Genomic DNA, 20,383 nt, shown 5'->3' with positions numbered 1-20,383 from the left:
TTCATTCATTCATTCATTCATTCATTCATTCATTCATTCATTCATTCATTCATTCATATGATAGACCATAGAACCTAGGCTAGACTGAAGTAAGGCAGCTAGAAGGGGGTTGGCTAATGAACTGGGTTATTTAGGAGGGCTTGACTCTTACAAGTGTTAGTAGGGGATAATTAGGTGAAATGGTTGTTGGGAATGGGAAAGGAGGGAAATGGGAAGTTATCATCAGAGTTGAAGTACCAAATTTGAGAACTTAGGGTTGGAACAATGAGTGTCTCATAATTAGATCCAAAATGGGAATGTGCTTGTGATATGGAGCAGATATGGAGGCTGTTGGGTTGAGAAAAGTAAGAACTCTTGGCCTAGATGACCTTATTAGTCCTCAACTCAGGTAGTTAATTTAATGGGAGATGGGAAGAGAAGGAGTAAGATTTTAAGTCACATGTGTAAGTCATTCAGGGAGGTGAAGATTGGTCTATGAGGACAACAGAAAGATGTGAGATGATTTAAACTATTAGTATTTAGGGGCACCTGGGTGGCTCAGTCGGTTAAGCTTCCGAATTCAGCTTAGGTCTTGATCTCGCTGTTCATGGGTTCGAGCCCCACATTGGGCTCTGAGCCTGGAGCCTGCTTCAGATTCTGTGTCTCTCTGTCCCTACCCCCAGCTCATGCTCTGTCTCTCTCTCTCAAAAATAAACAAACATTAAAAAAATTTTTAATAAAAATAAATTATTGGTATTAGTTTTTTTTTAAATATGCCTGTATAGAAAAATTTGCATATGAATCCATCTCTACTTTTTAGTGTCAAAAGTGAAACTTTTGCATATACTAATTGCCTCTTCTGTAAGATGAGGAATAAGCATACTTTTAGTTTTATTATATCTTGTTTTCATTCTCCAGATTTTGTTTATATGATCTGGGATTTAAAAATTCATACTAGGGGCGCCTGGGTGGCTCAGTTGGTTGAGCGTCCGACTTCCGCTCAGGTCATGATCTCACGGTTCGTGAGTTCGAGCCCCGCGTCAGGCTCTGTGCCGACAGCTCAGAGCCTGGAGTCTGCTTCGGATTCTGTGTCTCCCTCTCTCTCTGCCCCTCCCCTGCTCAAGCTCTGTGTGTGTCTCTCTCTCTCAAAAATAAATAAACATTAAAAAAAATTTTTTTTTAATTCATACCATAGCATTGCTGTTGAATTTTAAAATCTTATGCCTTTTCTTTTTTTATTTAAACTCAAATTAGTTAACATATAGTATAGTCTTGGCTTCAGGAGTAGAACCCAGTGATTCATCTCTTACATATGACACCCAGTGCTCATCCCAGAAAGTGCCTTCCTTAATGTCCACCACCCATTTAACTCATCCCCCCACTTACCTCACCTCCTGCAACCCTCAGTTTGTTCTCTGTATTTAAGAGTCTCTTATGGTTTGCTTCCTTCCGTTTTTATCTTATTTTTTTCTTCAATTAAAAATAGAACTACCCTATTACCCAGCAATTTCACTACTAGGAATTTATCCAGAGGATACAAAAATGCTGATTTGAAGGGGCACGTGCACCCCAAAGTTTATAGCAGCACTATCAACAATAGCCAAATTATGGAAAGAGCCCAAATGTCTATTGACTGATGAATGGATAAAGATGGTGTGTGTGTGTGTATACATACACACACACACACATATATATACATACAATGGAATACTACTAGGCAATGACAAAGAATGAAATCTTGCCATTTGCAACAATGTCGGTGGAGCTAGAGTGTATTATTATGCTAAAGGCAGAGAAACAGTTATATGATTTCATTCATATGGAATTTGAGAAACAACAGCTAATCATAGGGGAAGGGAAGGAAAAATAACTTATGCATTTTATTTTAAAATTATTCTTGATATTTACATTGTTTTATAATCTACTTTATAATATTTTAGACTTAATTTTATATGTAACTTGTTTTTTGTTAACTACCAGTACATTTATGTAACAGCCTTTTCATTCCTGGATTCTTTATTTTGGTTTATTTTTTTCAGTCAAATGAATACATCTTTGAGTAATTTTTTCCAAATGTTGCATGTTGGCATGTCTTCAGAGCTCTTAGATATTTGAAAAATACCTTTTGATTTAGTTGCCTTCATACACAAATGGCATGTATTCTAGATATTGAATTCTTGGGTCACAAATCAATCTTAACAGTTCCTAGACATTGTTCCTTTGCGTTTTGCGAACATTATAGGGATGTCCAATGTCAGACAAGTCATTCTCTCTCCTTCCCGCCCATCTCCTTTCCCTTTAAAATAAAATCTTTAACCAGCATGGGTCTAGATATACCCCTATTATTTTTTCTCCTAGTACTTTTGCCCTTTGGATCTGCAGACTTAGGGGTATTCTCCCCTCAGAAAAGATTATCTTTTTCATTTTTTTTCCATTTGTATTGTGTCTTCTATTATCTTTAATTAGGTCTTCATTCTTTCTCGTAGCTATGATCTTCTCTCTTGATATTTTAATTTTCTTGTTTTTCCTTTGCATTTTATGAGTGCTTCTTAAGCATTTCTTTCATAACATTAATTTATTTTTCTTCATTGTCAGTTTGTCCTTCATAGCTTCCGACTATGATATTTATTTGAATTGCATTTTTATATTCTTACAATATTAACTCGTTGTATCTAGGTCTTCTCTATTTCTCCCTTTTTCTCAGCCTGTCCTTCTTCATCAGAGTCCAGTGTCCTGTATTATTTTTCATCTCTTTTTAAAACCTACATTTGTCTACATTTATTGAGAATGTAGAGCCAACTCTTTCTAAGATGTATTAATTTCTGGAAGTGAACTTTTTCACAAGTACGCATCTTCCTCTACATTTACATTCTCCGTCTTTCGGATTGCAGAATGTTTCAATAGGCCCCATGTTGGTTTTTTCCGTTTTACTCATTCTGCTCACAGTCACTGCTGCCCATAGAGTTGGTTGATTCTCTTTGGAAGCCCTGCTGCAGTGAGGTGAGGGGCTCTTTATGTAAACTGGTTTAACAGCCCAGCAACCCAAGAAGGTGGTGAGAGAGCTGGAGTGTGGGCCTCCTAGCAGGGGGACTGAAGCTTGGCACCATTCTCCTCTTCTTGTGTGGAGAAGCCTTTGTGCCAGGGGTCAGCTTTCTGAACATCCAGCATTGGCACAGCATCGATTGCTCTCCATACAGGGGCTAACCCTGGGTGCTCTTTGGTGCTGCTGCATCCGGAATTTGCCCCAGATGCACTGCAGACTCTCTCGTTGCTATAGCGGCCACAGGAACCCCAGGACTCCCCAGTGCTTTAAATTGCTATTGACCTGGAGGGGTGAGGTGGAGTTCAGTCCATTCTCCTCACAGCAGCAGAGTGGGCTTTCTGAAACACAAATTGGATCGTGTTGTTTCTTTGCTTAAAATGCTTCAGTGGGTCCTCCTTGTCTTTGGATAGAGCTCCAAGGCTCTGTATGTAGCTCCCTCTCCAGCCATACCTCGCCTGATCCATGCCTTGTAAGTGAACCACACTGACTTTTTTTTCATTCACTCAAATGAGGCATGCTTTCTCTTCTATTCAGACCCATATACATACACTTACTTCTGCCTGAAATACTCCCCACTTTACCCTCTTTCTACACACGCTTCCACACACATTCACACTCACAACCCGGTTAACATATAAAATCTCTTTCTTTCCTGTTAACACAATTTAAAGTTTATTCAACTGTATTGCAAGTGTGACCTTAAGGTAGCATCACATGGCATACTTCTGAGTTTATTCCCGAGATATTCTGTTGTACTTATCTCTGTCTGTTTTATAGATCCATGTAGTCTCTGGAGCTAGGGTCATCTGGGTTTGGGTCACAAAGCAGTGAACAAATGGGTAAAAGAACTTTAGAAATAGTTAAAGCAGGAGATCAGTGATCTTCAAATACCAAGAAAACTACTGCCATTGCTGTTAATATTTAGATATAAATTATTGTTGTAGATGCAACCTTACTTAGGTGGTTCGAAGGGGTAGTTTGTAGGAAAATAGAATGTCAAAAAACATTACACTGCTTTGACATGGGCTGTCATTAAGTCCCACGATTGTAGCTTGCCAATGGAACATACTATCCCCAACTGGACCTTCAAAACATAGTTCTTCTCTATTCTCCTACTTTATGCCCCCAAGGCAACCTCTATCTGTTAGAACATTTAGCACTCTCTATTATAATTGTGTTTGGTTGTAAAACCTCTATTTGCCGGGTAGAAGCCCCAACTGTTTTGTTTACCAGTATAACCTCAGTGTATATAGGGTCAGGGCCTGGCACATGGTATATATGCATTTATTGAATGAATGAATGAATGAATGAATGAACAAGAACATTAAAAATTTCAGTTTTTGTTGGCCCAACCTGATCTTTCCAAATTCAGGGCTGTTACTGGGTTCTGTCAGAGCCTCTTCTCCCTACTTCCTGAGATACTTTAGTATTTTTCTTTGGTGTAGACCAGGTCTGTACTACATCTGTGAAACCAGCCTAATTGTATGAGAAGATTACATTTGACAACAATATACGTATGTATCACAGCATCTGGTACCTAAAAATTACTTAATAAATATATTTTTACTATTTGAGGTCAGTAGCAGCATTAAGGAATAAAGAAAACATGGATTCTTTGTCTACTTACCTTCATGCAGATGGAGGTAATTAGAAGAGGAAGGGGAGCATCTACTGAAGAGGGCTGACTGGGGTATAGTCTTTAGGGAAATCTTAGGTTTCAGTTGAAGAGGGAAGGTATCTGCCATAGTGTAGAATTACTTTTGAGACAGTTGAAGGATTAGGATCAAAAGGCAAGATGAATTGGGTGTGTCATAAATGGAATGGAGTTCAGCAAATAAGGAGGGGATAGAATGAGAAGCTTGGGTATTGACTGGTTAATGTCAATACAGGGTAATGGAAACTTTGGGAGTATGAATAAAGGTGCAAGGGAGATGATTGGAAAGATGGTTATTATTTTGGCATTAGAATGACCTAAGTAAAATAAGACAGGTCCAGATAAACTTTTGCTTAACAAATACTTTTGAATACTTCTCAAGAAGTATTATTAGCTGGCCACTATGCTAAGTGATGGGGTTCACTGATGAAGTTAATAGCTACTACCCATTTCTTCAGGGAACTTATAGTCTAGTGAGGAACACAGACATAAATCATATACTTAACTATAAAATTTTGAACTGTAATAAATGCTTTCACAAAAAGCAAGGGTTATTAGGAGAGCATATTAACAGGCAGAACTAGTTGATTTGGGGGTAGCCCTGTAATGTCTTTTTGAGCAGGTGACATTTTAGCTATGGACAGTGAGTAAGAATTAGTCTGGGAAAGGTAGAGATGAGAGTGTTCCAGACATGGGGAACACCATATGCAAAGACCCTGAGGAAAGACTGATTATTTTGAGAAATGAAAAAAAGCCAGAGTGGCTAGAGCTAGTGGTGTTTCCAAAGGAGAGAGTAGAGAGATTGGCAGAAAAAATGGATAGCATTTAGAATTTCATCCTAACTATAATGAAGTCATCAAACCCTTTGTCATCAAAGGATTTGATCAGGCAAATAGTACAATCCATTGTACACATTGAGATCATTCTGGTGATTCTTTAGGAAATATATTGGTCAGGATACAGGGAAACCAGGCTTTTGAGGAGTCCTAGAAAAGCTGATGGTGTCTAGGATTGGGGCAACATTCACTGAGATTCTTGCATTTATCTGTATGTATATCCCCTCCTCCCACATTATCCCCTTAGCCACTTGCATACCCCCAGGCCTCTTATACACATTCATGTGTTTGTGCATTAGTGCACATGTTTTCTCATTAGGCAGAACCTGTAGATTCCAGAGTTTATACAGAATGTTTCAACCAGCTCTAGACCCAGCCAGGACTAGGACAGTCAAGCTTATCCTCTGATCTTACACTTCTGCAGTGGAATAGAGCATCTGTGCATAGAGAAGGTTCTGTAGGACAAGGTTATGGGTGTGCTCTGCTATGATATGGAAAGATGGAACCTCCACACTTAGGAGCTTGGGTGATCGTTGGCTGGAAGGAGATACTGGAGACTGAATTCTCTTGATTTAACCACAACAGAGGAGGTAGCAGGGCCAGAGCAAGGGCCTGCCAAACTCATTTTTTATATTATTCTTCATGTGCTGATTGTTGTTGCAATGAGAGTTGACCCTTAACAGGGCCACTGATGTGATAAAAGTTTTTCCCACACACTTCACAGTTGAGAGATGACTAGGCAGGGAAAGGACTTTATCCTGAAGTGCTAAGGGTCAGTGATCATTTCTTTTCTGTTTTTCCTTTCCTCTCACTTCACAGTCACTTGTAACTCCAAGTCAGATTGGTGGTTTGTTTGTGGTACCTTGAAAGAGCCATAATGAGCTGTTGTATCCCAGTGTGTTGCAACTCATAAGTGGTGTCTGTTTAGAGGTCCATGGCTCACTGGGCTAGAGCTTGATGCTGATGAAGCCTCAGTCATGGTTTCCATTTCAGTACAGCCCTCTTGGGTTCACTCTCTTATATTAACTTCCAGAGGCTGTGCCCACAATCTAACTCATTCATCCGTTGATTTTAAGACCATAGGATGAGGCAGTAAGAAACGATCGACATGAAGGTGACCTACTCCAACAAAACTAATGCAGCAGACATGTTTTCTGATGGTGGGTTTTTAGTATTGTCTTCCTTAGTATCACTACTGAAGTGCCTCGCTTTTCCCCTGTGTTTCTCAATCCTGCTCTGTCTCTCAACAGCCAGCTCAGAGTCCCCTTCCTTATTCAGACGACTAACTTGATCTGCTATGACCTCACACCCCCAACATCCTTTTCAGCACTTGATGATTTCCATTTTTTAATTTTGTCTATTTCTAACATTCCTCCAACTCGTTGTGCAAATGTGGACAAGTCACCGCACCTTTCTGGCCCCAGTGCCTGGTAAAGTGCCAGATACATAAACTGAGGTGAATGGCAGCCACAGTTCCTGTCCTCAAGGAGCATATAGTCTAATAGGGGCAGAGAAAAGAATAAATAAATATATTATTTATTCTGTAAAGAATAAATATATGTATGTATTCTGTAAAGGATAAATACATGTATTCTGTAAAGGATAAATATATGTATTTATTCTGTAAAGAATAAATAAATACAAAAGTTCAACTTTTGATGGTGGCAGGATAGAGTGAATTACATAGATGCATATGGAGAAAATTGGGAAGATGTGAATTTGGATATCTAGTTAAGTTATAAGAGAAGTCAAAGAATGGGAAGTTACTAGCCATATAAATAAGAGGGAGAAGAATATTTTGAGGTGGTGAGAACAGGATATGCAGAGGTTCTGAGGTAAGAAAGAACTTAATGTTTGAGCCAACAGTAAGTCATTGTGTCTGGAGTAAAATATAGCAAGGGAAGGTGTAGATTTAGATATATTTAAGAGGCAAAAGTGATCAGCCAGAAAATTATCAGGAGCTACGGGTGGCCCTAAGTGTTTAAGGTATCAGCCGAGGATTTGGTACTGTGACATTTCATACCAAGTTAGCCGAAACTCATGGTGGCAGTAGAGAAGGTAGTTGCTAATAACAAGTTACTTCTTTTCTCTTTTGCTGTTGGGAAGTGGGAAGGGCCTAGTAGCCCAGTTCCTTAGCCTCAACATTAAATAGCAGTAGCTTGCAATATCTGGCAGGTGGAAATTACTAAGAGGGATAATTGATGCCCTCAAAAACTTGCCTAACAGAGCTTTGTGCAACATATTTTGGGAGTCACCAGCCAAGTGTGTGTGTTGACACAGATGATATCCATGCTGAGACTTGTTTGAGTGGAACATTTAGTAGCTTGGTAGGGCATGGATACAACATAGCTCTCCCTTTTCACCAGATGCGTTTGTATGCTGGGTAGCTCATAACTTAGTTCTGTCTCCTTCTCTCCCTACTAACAGAGAGCCATTTGTTTTGGTCCCTCCTATATTCTAGACTAATCTTCAAATGCAGTTTTGATCATGTCTTTCCCCATGTGTGAGCCTATAATAACTCCCCCTTGCTTGTTGTATCACATTCAGAATTCATACTAGAATTCAAAGCCTTAAATGATCTCCAACCTTTCCTCTTTTTAAACCCCAGCCAAGGAATACCCTTCAGTCATTTTGATGTCTTCAGGACCTAGTCCTACCACCCTCAGTGAGCCTTCTGTCTCCAGCTCAGGTTAATGCTTTCTTGCCATGGAGTGGTGGGGAGAGCCAAATGACCTCAGACCATGCACCAACCCCTCCAGATGACCACTGTAAACTCTTCCTATTTCAATATTCAGTGACTTTCCGCCTTTATTCTCATCTGTACCAAGGGTGTTCTTTAATTATCACATGCTTCCTGCCTTCTCAGCGTGCTTTATGATCCTAGGATCAGAGATCTAGCCTGCAGATCTTGTTGATTGAAAGCAAGGCTGGAAACTTTGCTGTAGTGAGAAGGGCAGTAGATTTGGAGCCAGACTGATCTGGATTTGAATGGCAGTGCTCTCACTTACTAGTTTATGACTTTTCTGACCCTCATGTTTCTTATTCTTAGGCTTCTGCATTGATTTCCTCCTGTGCCAAGAAGTGGTGGCCTGAAGGAGGGGCAGTATCTTAGCAGGCATTCCAATGGGAATTTTGGAGCAAGCACTTGTAGTGGCCTCCCAGCTTACCATTTTCCTCATTCTGGTTTGTAGAATTGGAATGAAGAGTAAAAAAATGCTGGCAGAAATGAGTCTGAGAGGGAATGTTTTTCTGGAGAAATGTTCCTGAATCTTAAGAGAAAAATGACCCATTTTGTAGAAAGTAATTTATAAGCCAGTGTGCTTTTGGCTCTCTAGATTTGGTTACTCTGACAAACATTGTCTAACAGATAGATATACAGTTCTCAGGTGTTCTAATCTTCAACAACAATCCCATTCAAAAAATAGCAAACTGTACCTAAAAGTACATTTGATTTTTGGATAATAATTTGAGTGTTGAATTTTTCCAGTAATCTGATCATGTGAGTAATGATTTGAGTCCTTCCCATCCTTCTTCACCCTCTTCACTTCCTCGTGCCTTCATGAACTTGGGAAACTGAGGCACACAAAGACGGTTTTGATACGGTCAGACTCACACCTCAAATCTTCATTAAAAGTTTTAGGGGTGCCTGGGTGGCTCAGTCAGCTAAACATCTGACTTCAGCTCAGGTCATGGTCTCATGGTTCCTGAGTTCAAGCCCCGTGTCAGGCTCTGTGCTGACAGCTTGGAGCCTGGAGCCTGCTTCGGATTCTGCATCTCCCTCTCTCTCTCTCTGCCCCTCCCCTGCTTGCACTCTGTCTCTCTCTCAGAAATAAATAATAAACATTAAAAAAAGAAAGGAGTTTTAGAGGTAGGCAGCTCTGGTTTAAATCCTGCTTCCCCTGCTCTCCCTGCCTGACACCAGTTATTTTACCTCTCTGAGCCTATTTCCTTGACTCTAAATGAGATAAATTTTGTGACAGCTCAGCACAATGCCTGGTTCAAAGCAGGGAAACAATGACTCTTGGTTTCCTTTCCCAGGGGTGCCAAATATCCATTCCAAGCATTGTTTTATTTACCTAGTCTGTCTTACTATAATACTTAAGTGTCTGAATATTATGTTATGTAAGAAATACATACGAGATATTTTTAAACGCACAGTGTCCTATACTCAGAACTATCACAGAGCCAGTCAAAAAGAAAAAGAACATCCAAATTGCTCAGATTCACCACGTAAGTTTGGTTTGAGGGTACCCTAGATATTTGAGTTAGCTTAAGAGACAAGACTCTCAGTAATTTCCAGGTTACAGTAACTCTTTACCTACTTCTTAGTCATGTTTTCATTTCTAAATCCCACCTGTATCCTAATTACATGTCTGTCTTTACTCTGATGCAGCATTTCTGCCTGTGTTTTCTGCAATAAATGACATCATGTGCCCTGGGGGAAGTGATTGCCGGTGCGTGTATGCAGACTCACTCACTCCCTCAGTTCATATTAGTTAATACTGGGGGGTGCAGTTGACAGATCCCCATCTGAAATTAGGGAAACCTATTGAAAGGGCCATCTCTCATTATGAGCATTTGGGCTTCAGGAACAACTGGAACCAACAACTTGAATGCCACCATGGTTCTGTTTTTCTCTTCTGTGCACTTCTGATTCACCCCTATCACTTTGTAGACCAGCCACTTTATCCTTTTGGTCCATGTGGCAAAGGGTCCCTCGTCCAAAAATTTAGAAAAGGGACATAGTGATAACAGCTTGTGTCAGATGCCCATCCTGGGTCAGTCAGCTAGATTAGGAGGTCATGATCGTGTAAAGATATGGTGACTCCTTCAAGAATTATATGGATGAAGTGGGGTGAGGAGAAGCACACAGAATGGGGGGTGATGAGCACAGAGTTCCAGAGATGCCCACACACCCATCCTGCCATCCTGGTCAGTGAGATTTTAGCTAGGGATACAAAAAAATATTCCTGAACTGAGGTTGTTTACAGCCAAGTGATGGGAGATGGATGTAGAATCAAGTAAGTGCAATAGAGTAATGCTAGTTCTTTTTTTTTTTTTTTTTGAGAGAGAGACAGAGTAAGAGTAGGGGAGGGGCAGAGAGAGCCGGAGACACAGAATCTGAAGCAGGCTCTAGGTCCGAGCTGTTAGCACAGAGCCCGACACAGGGCTCAGGCCCACGAACCATGAGATCACGACCTGAGCTGAAGTCAGTCGCTTAACCGACTGAGCCACCCTGGCGCCTCAGATGGTAGTTCTGTAATAATGGGTGTACAGGTTAGAGTAGGGTGAAGAATAGACAGTCAGGTTAGATCAGATACAACTAACTTCTGTTAGCAGTGATGGCTACACAGCTGGGCACATTGAAGGCTTTCTGAAAAGAGCCACTTGAGTTACTGTTAGGAATTCTAGGGACTAGGGATAGCCTTGGCATTTTCTGAGTGTAAACATCATGTGCTTTTTTATTGAGAGGCCTCTTCACCAGCATGCCTTTTTAAATTATTCATCGAATTCTTTAACAAAGATAGAATTAAAGGACACCTTGAGGGGTTTTGTTTTGTTTTTTTTTTTGGAGTTTCAGCCACTTGTGTTGTGTTTTGGAGAATTCAGATGATCTGAACATGAGTTCCCTTTGATAGCTGTCTAAACTGATATTCATCAATTTGTTTCATAATCCATGTGGTCTGGCACTAAATTGCTTGTTAATCACAGATTCCTTGCTTGTAAGCTGAAGACATGCTTTTGTTCCTTGTCACAGAGCCCGAGAGCTTTTGTCATAGGCCCCATCCTTTGCTGTTATAGTGACCTGCATTATATCCATAAGTGGTCTCGCATATTGTCCTTCAGTTTGCTCTTTTTCAGACAGATCAAACCAATCCTTTTTCTGTCTTCTATATCACTGGGTCAGTTTTCTGCATCTTATTCCACAAATCCACATCCTTGAAGGTTGGGTGCCACAGGCTGTGCACAGTTTGCTCCAATTTCGTCCGTCATCTTGGTGTTGCCTTTCACCTCTACAGTTTACCAAAGCTTTTCATGTCCTTCATCTCTGCTGCCTACCCGCTCTCATCCTTTCTTTTATTTCTTAATTAAACTTTTCGTTTTGAGATTATCATAGTTTCACATGCAGTTATGAGAATTAATACAGAGAGATACCCTATATTGTTTACCAAGGCTCCCCCAATGATAACATCATCATGCAAATCTGTTGTACAGTATCATAACCAGGATGTTGACATTGATACAATCAGGATATGGAACAACTGCCTTGACATTTTGACATTTAGATTCCTTGTCATCATTCACTCCTGTTTTTCACTCCTCTCCTATACTCTTCTTCCCACTTCTCACTTACATATTCATTGCCCCAGGGATTTAACTGAGTTAAGGATGCTGCAAGACTAATTTTTTCTTTAATAGGTTGGCTAAATTCTCACGTCAGAATTTCTAGGAATGGCAGTTTCCATTCCTCTTTATTTGTCTGGAATAGATATCATGTGGATTGTCTATGGTAGCCCTAAAATTCACATGAAGACCTGGTCTGCTGTGAGTTCTGCTTGCCTGAATTTCAGGCAGGTCACATGAGGATGAGGCATGTGCGGGAGCTGGTGTGGTACTAATTCTTTGGGACTTCAGAGCCCCAATCAAAGGCACTTTCTTCCCCCAAAGGACAGTTCTGCACAGAGGATGTAGACGAGTGTCTGCTGCAACCTAACGCTTGTCAGAACGGAGGCACCTGCACCAACCGCAACGGGGGCTATGGCTGCGTGTGTGTCAATGGCTGGAGTGGAGACGACTGCAGTGAGAACATCGATGACTGCGCCTTCGCCTCCTGCACTCCCGGCTCCACGTGCATTGACCGCGTGGCCTCCTTCTCTTGCATGTGCCCTGAAGGAAAGGCAGGTGAGGCCAGCAGGACAGAACTGGAGTTCACGGAAGGGGCCGGGGAGCATTCAGGATCTTTTAATGAGCATCTGTAGGAACATGTTAGTCAAGTGTTAATTCTGGAAGTGTAATTGCTAGCTCAAGTGCTATGAAAGTAGTCTTCTTTAGGGCTTTTGGCTCTCATCTTAAATCTGCATACCTCAGTTTTTCATCCCCCTAAAATGAAAGTTAGTAACTATTGCCTTGGGAACTTCTGTTGACCTCCTTAAGATTTGAGGCTGAAAAGCACCTCAGGAATTAAGGTTAATTTCTCAGAAATTAAGACCAAATTACCAATAAATGGATTTAGGAACTTCATTTTGAGAAGAACTCTTTTACTCAGAAGGAGTTGGGAGGAGAGAAACATTTGAACGCATTCCAACTCTCAGTGTCTATGGAAATATTCCTCTAAGGGAAGAATTTTACTAACTGCAGAGTCAGCTGCTCTAGTCTCTGAAGGTAACAGCTCCCAGTCCTAAGGGTAGATAGCAGTGAAGGGAGGAATGTGACAGAAGAAGATAGCTTAACTGAGAATTTTGTACCTAGCACTTTTGAAATGTTCTCATTTCGGCTTTTGGAAAGGCCCCACCTCTAGACGAAGCATTAGTTAGACGAAGCATTAGTTACCTGTTCTTAAGCTAATTGCAGACTGGAAAATCCAGTTCCCATGTGAATTACATGGAACATGGGACCTAGTAATACCTTTAGAGTCCTGGGGGCCCTTGAGCCAGGAATGTTGACACTATTAAAAAGCTACTCTAGTGTAGGCTTATGATGTTCAGCTGTTTTTTGGTTTTGTTTTTGTTTTGTCTTCTGAGGCTAGTCAAATCCTGGTGGCCCCATGATCGTCAGGTAGCAAGCATAATTTTAGGACAGTAGTTGCTAAATAAAATATAATAAAATATAAGATACATGCAGTATTTGGAATATGTAGTAAAAAATTATTTGTTGTTTATTTGAAATTCAAGTTGAACTGGACATCCTCTATTTTTATTTGCCAATCTGGCAGCCCTCTCAGAAAGCTCTCTCCATTTTCATGTCACCATCCTCTGACCATCTCACTTTATGGCCTAGGATGCCTATACCCTTGAGGAGAGGTCTAGCTGGGGGCTTAGGGTCAGAGCATGAGGGTTGTCCACAGAAGCTCCTTGCTTGCTGCTGGCTGCAGCATGTCCCTAAGGTAGGATTAGGCAAAGGGGAAGTTGCCTCTAAATCTCCATGTTGGACTTTGGTGAGGTGAGCATAAGATTTTCCCAACTCCATGAAGGAGAAAACTCTTCCTCAAGTAAGGGACATTTTTTCTTTGTTCTCCTTGCCCCACCCTGTGTGACAGGTCTCTTGTGTCATTTGGATGATGCGTGCATCAGCAATCCTTGCCATAAGGGGGCACTGTGTGATACCAACCCCCTGAACGGGCAGTATATTTGCACCTGCCCCCAAGGCTACAAAGGCGCTGACTGCACAGAAGATGTGGATGAATGTGCCATGGGTAAGTACACGGAACCTTCCCTATGCCTCATGGTGTCTGTCGAGCTCAGTGAGCATTCAGACAGAAGCACATTTTACTCTAGGAGCATGTTACACCCAAACCTCCGATCTCTCCTGTTACATGCTTACTGTTTATAACCCCCCAATGTAAACATATATTCTCTTCTAAGAACTGAGTAAATGGAAAGTCTGTACCTGATTCCTAACAGGAAGCCCTACCCAAGTGACAGTTCGGGCAAAAGAACAGAGATGCACAAGAGTTGAAGTTGCTTTAGTCTTGCCTTGCCTTGGCTTCTTCCTTTCTTCTTTGTATTTTAAGGAAGAAAATAGTAAATTGAGAACCGGATTATTAAAGGCCTAGCCCTAATGCTGTCATTATGCAGAGTCAGATCCACTTCTGCAATCCATATTTGTGGAAATTCTATCAAAGTACTTTGATTCCAGTAATTGGTGCTTGTGTTTTCTAGCCAATAGCAATCCTTGTGAGCATGCAGGAAAATGTGTGAATACAGATGGTGCCTTCCACTGTGAATGTCTGAGGGGCTATACAGGGCCTCGTTGCGAGTTGGATATCAATGAGTGCCATTCCGACCCCTGCCAGAACGATGCGACCTGTCTGGATAAGATTGGAGGCTTCACGTGTCTGTGCATGCCAGGTACATGGGCCCGTCAGTATGTGGGATCTAGACAAGAGACAGTGCCCTGCAGTTCTCTTAGGCGGAGCACTCAGTACAGGGTGGCAATCCCATGAGCTCTGTCAGCATTTAATTCCCAATAATGACAGGGTTCCTAGCCAAGGGGACCCTTAAGGAGTAAGGCAGTGCTAGAATTCTTAGAGTGATGGACACTAAATTAAACAAGTCCATATATCAACATCAGTTACATGTAAGAGAAAAATTCAGAAGTGATTGTTTTTATGCAAGTATTCTTTGGTTTAACAAAGGATTTACCATAACAGTCCTATAAATAGCAAGGTTTCCTAATCTCTTGATACATTATAAATACCATACTATTCCATTTATAAAAATTATTTTACCCGTAATTGTTTAGGAACTTGCTATTTATCTGTAGTAATGTTCATATTGTTAGTTGTACTCTGGAGTGCTTCTACAGAAACCATTTCTTGAATTCTCAGAGAGCACAGGTAAGTCCAGTTTAAAATGACATTTGAGGGGCGCCTGGGTGGCTCAGTCAGTTGAGTACTGATCCCAGTATTGTGGGATCAAGCCCCTTGTCGGGCTCCACGCTGAGCATGGAGCCTGCTTAAGATTCTGTCTTCCCCTGCCCCTCTGCCCCCTCCCCCACTCGTGTTCTCTCTCTCTAAAAAAAAAAAAATAATAATTTAAAAAATGAAAAAATGACATATGATAGTGGCTGCTTTACTTGATTAAACCTGCTAGCCAGTCTAGCACTGGAAGGCCCTCCTGACCTTGACTTGTACCCTGAGAGCAACAGGATCTCCAGGTCAGCGGGTCTGTGTGAACATTGATTGGGGACCCTATGGGCCTGGCACTGCTCTGAAAGTGAAGCAGGGCCTGGTCAGAGAATGTGGGAGTGTCTTTGCTGGCATGCTATATTTTACCAGTGTCTTTGGAGGTAACCTTTTCTCCCTGTTCACAGTGATGTGCGTTTCTCACCGTATGCTCCTATCTCACTGATACTTGCAGTGACTATTTCCCATCAGGGGAGACTCCGCTTTGCCTTCTGCAGAAATGTTCATGCTCGTAGAGGATGTAGTCATCTGCAAATTTGTGCTTTCTTGGCTAGAATATGCCTTTCTTTCTAAGCCACTTGTGTGGTCTAATTTGTTCAGGTTTCAAAGGTGTGCATTGTGAACTGGAGATAAACGAATGTCAGAGCAACCCTTGTGTGAACAATGGTCAGTGTGTAGATAAAGTCAATCGCTTCCAGTGTCTGTGTCCGCCTGGTAAGTGCCCACCACCTGCCCCTGTTTTCTTTGAAAGCACAAAGCTGACTGACCACAGGGAAGGGAGGAGGAGAGAATGTGTGTGGGCTGTACATGAGGAAGTCATTAAAGTGAGCACTTTCGGAATCGGAGTGTGTACAGAAACGGGGAGTTTGTTTCAGCTAGTGTATCATCCAAATCCTTTGTGGCCAGAAGTCCAAGTCTATTCTGAATGGCCCATGACCTCTCTGTCTGTGTATATATTTCAGAAAGTTCATACCTCACAGAAGCCTTAGTTGTAGGCTATTCAGGGATTTTCCCCCGCCATGGGTCATATTCTTGAAGCCCCTCTGTGAGACTTTTATTGTTAGATATTTCACCCTAGGTCCAGAAACAGACAACACAAGTCAGTTTTTTCCAAAGAATGCTCTGTGTCTCCTTTTGCCCCCCAAAGCTACTGTTGAAGACATGCCAAATTTTCTGCCACAGACAATAGCCTCTCCTTGTTATTTCTCCAGAGAGAAGGTCCCAGTCCTCTGAAGCTACCCTCACTTGTTTGAGGGCTCCATGTATAACCATTCTGTCCGTACTTCAGCTGCAAGTGACATCTGTACTGGGAATAAACAGAGGTTGAGACACACACAGTTGTCTCTGATGCCCTGAGCTTCACCCGGTTATCCCAGTTACCTGCTGGGGAGAATAATTTTATGTTTGCTGAGCCACTGGTTTAAGCCCTTTGTAGACCTTAGATGGATAGACATAGGGGAATCCTTTGACTCGTGTCATCACTCTGCCCTTTTAAGGTTTCACTGGGCCAGTTTGCCAGATTGATATTGATGACTGTTCCAGTACTCCGTGTCTGAACGGGGCAAAGTGTATTGATCACCCAAATGGCTATGAATGCCAGTGTGCCACAGGTAAGATTGTTCTCACTTTCTGTTCACCTGATATGTCTGTCTGAACAAAATAGGAGGCTGTCCTCTACTCGCTGCCCTACCAGGCCAGTCCACTAATGAGCTGCTCTGTGTTTAGAGAGAGCTGCTTCCAGCATAGTTTTTGCTTCTCTCATGGTTTCCTCCTTCAACACCTGCCTCCTTCTCCACCACAATAGTGGCCTAGCTTGGACATTTCCATTTGGTGTCCAGGTCTTTCTGGGATAGATTTTGGCAGCGGTGAGTTTCCAGCTGGCTTGACTTACTCCTTTGGGAAAGGGAAGAATTCCAGCTGAAAGCTATTTTTCACTAGGGCTTCTCAGCAGGAGACCTGTCTCTGTGTTTTTTGAGGCAAGTGATTGAACAAAGGCCCAGAAGTCTAAGGGCCATTGTGTGCAAGTGCAGAGGTTTTCCGAGTAAAAGACTGCCCAGCCCCTGAGAGTCAGGTGTGTTATCTGAATGGGAGAGAGAACTCTGGGAAAGTTTAGGTCCTCTTTCCTGACTTCTGCTACTACAGTGAAAAAGAATCTGTTTACACATATTCTGCATTTCTGATCTGTGGCCACATTTCTCATTTGGGAGTGGATTTGAATAAGTCAAACGTCCCTTATTACACATTTGCTTTTACACAGACCAGTATTATAGAGAAGGACTAGAAATTATTAGAAAAGATGATTTCTCAATTTATTTTTTATGTGACCGCTTAAGGGAAAAAGAAGTTATGAATATAATTCCAGACCTGTTTCTTATTTTGGAAGATTGATTCTTAAAGGATTTTAAACATCATGTGCATGATTTCTTTCTGATGACAGAAAAGCAAACTAAGTCACAAAAATAAACACAGAGAATTAGTGTTTCAGTAGTACTGGAACATTACCATTTACTGGGCCTCCTTAGATTAGGTCCCGTCAGATGAACCAGTTCACTTCTTTCTCTTTTTGCAAACTGTTGTCTTTGGTTGGAGGAGTTCCAGATTTTGTCCTCCTCTGGCCAGATTATCCTCATGGAGAATAACCTCTGGAGAGAGTTTAAAAATCTTGAACTCATGTTTGAAAGGAAGAGAGCCCACCACACCCCTCGCCTTTCTTTAAAATCCTTTAAAAGGGATTTAAAGTTGAATGAAGTCTTATTTTCCCTTTTTCTTTTAATGCTCATAAACTTTCATTCATTTTAATTAACAGGTACTTACTAAAAACTTAGTATATATGTAAGCACAGTACTCTGGGAGCATTTAAGAGGGATAAAGAAAAGTTCTCTGTATACTAAGGTCAGAATTGGGAAGATAAGATACACGTAACCATTAATACAGTATCTGTATGTTGGGTTTGGGAAGGAAGGGATAGAGAGGTAAAAATATAATGGAAAAATACTGAGAGCTAGTCCCCACTGAAGCCCAGTATGAAATGATGATGCAGTTAAAGTATCTCTGCAGTGAAGCCCACTGATCATTTTGAGAAAGGTATTTGAATTCTACAAATTTTATTTGAAAAACTTTGTTTTAAACACAATTCTCTAGGATTGCCTTATAAATGGTTTGTTTCAGCTGCTCGTTGCCTGCGGTAGAAATGTTAGGACATGAGGTCTGTAGTGGATGTGGCCACACTTATATTCAGGTGTGGAGTCTGCCTTGGTTTTTAAGCCTTCTTGGTAAAATTCCTTTCAAGGATTCACTGGTGTGTTGTGCGAGGAGAACATCGACAACTGTGACCCTGATCCTTGCCACCATGGCCAGTGTCAGGATGGGATTGATTCCTACACCTGCATCTGCAACCCGGGGTACATGGGTGCCATCTGCAGTGACCAGATAGATGAATGTTACAGCAGCCCTTGCCTGAATGATGGTCGCTGCATTGACCTTGTAAATGGCTACCAGTGCAACTGCCAGCCAGGCACGTCAGGTAAGCCCGCTCTCTTTATGTCTCTTCTGGAGTTTTCACTCTTCCTCAAAAACAATTTGCACAGATATCTCAGACTTTCTTGGCATATGCTTCGATACTTAAAAAACAGTCCTGATTCTGAAAAGCACAGCCAAAGCTTCAGCCAGAATCATCTCAGTCTCTAGTCAGTGGAGAAATTAGAGACAATAGTTTTGCAAAACTGATGACTGTGTGTGTGTGTGTGTGTGTGTGTGTGTGTGTGTGTTTTATTAGAAGAAGACACCCCACCTCAAAAAATAGAAATTATTATTTAAAATTGGAAACCCTCTTGCCTTCGTGTCTTGATTTGATTGTCCTTTTCCCTTGAACTTCCACCCCACTCAGAGTAATGAAGCTGGCCCTTTTCCCTCTCGCTCCCTCCTGTCCTTCCAGTTGTGTTTTTCTCTGTTTCAGAGTCCAGTATCTTTAATGTGACACTTCTCTTCTGCCGTGTTTCGGGTGGACCTTGGGCATTTGGGGGAATTCTCAGGGAGAGCAGAGACTTCACAGCACGGTCCGGTCATTGTAAATTAGAATGCACAGCCATCGTTTCCCACCCCCGAGTTCAGTGCTGTTTCCCCGACTCTGGTTGAGTGACTGCTCGTTAGTTGGGAGGGCATGCTGCTCCTTGCTGGGGGAATGTTGAGTTATTTTCTCAGGCGGCAGCATTTCGCAGGTCTCACTGGAGTCTGTTTTACTTATTTGAGGAATAATTATGGTCACAACTGTGGTTAATGGACAGAGAAGTACTATGTCTCAGATCAAAGAAAATGTATTAGTGGAAGATTAACTAGTGTGTGCCTTTGTTAGAAGGGAACCTGCCAATACAAGAGAGTGATTTATTGAGAACTCATTCTTGATTTAAGGAAAATGGCCTACATAGGGGGCAAAGGTGGGGGAGGTGGTTAACTGCCCTCATTTTATTTTGTTATTTCCAAATCCATTTCTTCAAACTTGTCAAAGGCCCTGGTCTTCGTCCAGGACCTCATACATGCCAAGTTTGAAAACAAAGTCCTTTTTGAGTTGCTCAAGCATACGAAAAACATCCCATGCCTTCACAGTTGAAAGTGCCTTCCCCCTCCCCACATTTAGATAACTCACTAAAAGGGCTGAATAGATCTTTGTGAAGCCTTCCAAAAGCAATTTGCTTCCGGGCTGGTCCCCAGACATGAGAAATTGCAGTACGAAAAGAAATTTGAGAGATTTACAAGCAATTGAATGGACGCCTTTAGAATGGTGGGGCTGTTTTAGGCTTTGCTATCATTCCCATTATAACAAACATACTAGAAACCTGGGTGAGTGGTGGGTTGGCAAGCACTTTGTTTTCTCTGGGATTATATCATTATGCCAGGATGTATCAGGTGTATTCCCTGGGGAGGACAGAGAAGGCAAGGTGTAAGTAGCTGTCACTGAGAAATGCAAGAAGTAAATATGAGTGGTGTGCAGGCAGCATAGAGTGAAGGCCCCAAAACCTCTCAGAAAACTGCCAAATCCCTTCCTGTGGCTGTTGGGAGAATTAAAGCAAAGAGACGTAGGCGTTATAAAAAAATCTTGGTCTATAATGGGTGGAGAAAGACCTGACATGTACTACGGGCCTAGATGGACGGGTCTATTTTAATTAATCATTCTGAATAGACTTTTGAGTTCTAGAGTGAGAATCCATAACCCATTCGTAACATGGTCCTAAGTTGGTAAGTTGGATTTT

General features: G+C 41.6%; 1 protein-coding gene and 1 pseudogene across 2 annotated transcripts in view; one reads left to right on the top strand and one right to left on the bottom strand.

The window, feature by feature from the left end:
* NOTCH2 (notch receptor 2) overlaps positions 1-20,383 on the top strand; it is a 173,627-nt gene that overhangs the window by 92,650 nt on the left and 60,594 nt on the right. For both annotated transcript variants that reach the window (XM_040471479.1, XM_040471478.1), the window contains exons 6-11: positions 12,182-12,415; positions 13,770-13,925; positions 14,392-14,580; positions 15,738-15,851; positions 16,634-16,747; positions 18,427-18,660. In XM_040471479.1, coding sequence (XP_040327413.1) covers positions 12,182-12,415; positions 13,770-13,925; positions 14,392-14,580; positions 15,738-15,851; positions 16,634-16,747; positions 18,427-18,660 — 1,041 coding nt within the window. The remainder of the gene's footprint in view (positions 1-12,181; positions 12,416-13,769; positions 13,926-14,391; positions 14,581-15,737; positions 15,852-16,633; positions 16,748-18,426; positions 18,661-20,383) is intronic.
* Positions 3,733-4,089, bottom strand: LOC121027803 (ubiquitin-conjugating enzyme E2 D3-like; annotated as a pseudogene).

The sequence above is a fragment of the Herpailurus yagouaroundi genome, unplaced genomic scaffold (assembly GCF_014898765.1).
Source record: "Herpailurus yagouaroundi ecotype Mexico unplaced genomic scaffold, PumYag 77, whole genome shotgun sequence".
Lineage (NCBI taxonomy): Eukaryota > Metazoa > Chordata > Mammalia > Carnivora > Felidae > Herpailurus > Herpailurus yagouaroundi.
Note: the sequence above shows the minus strand (reverse complement) of the source record. Positions and strands in the feature narration are given on the sequence as shown.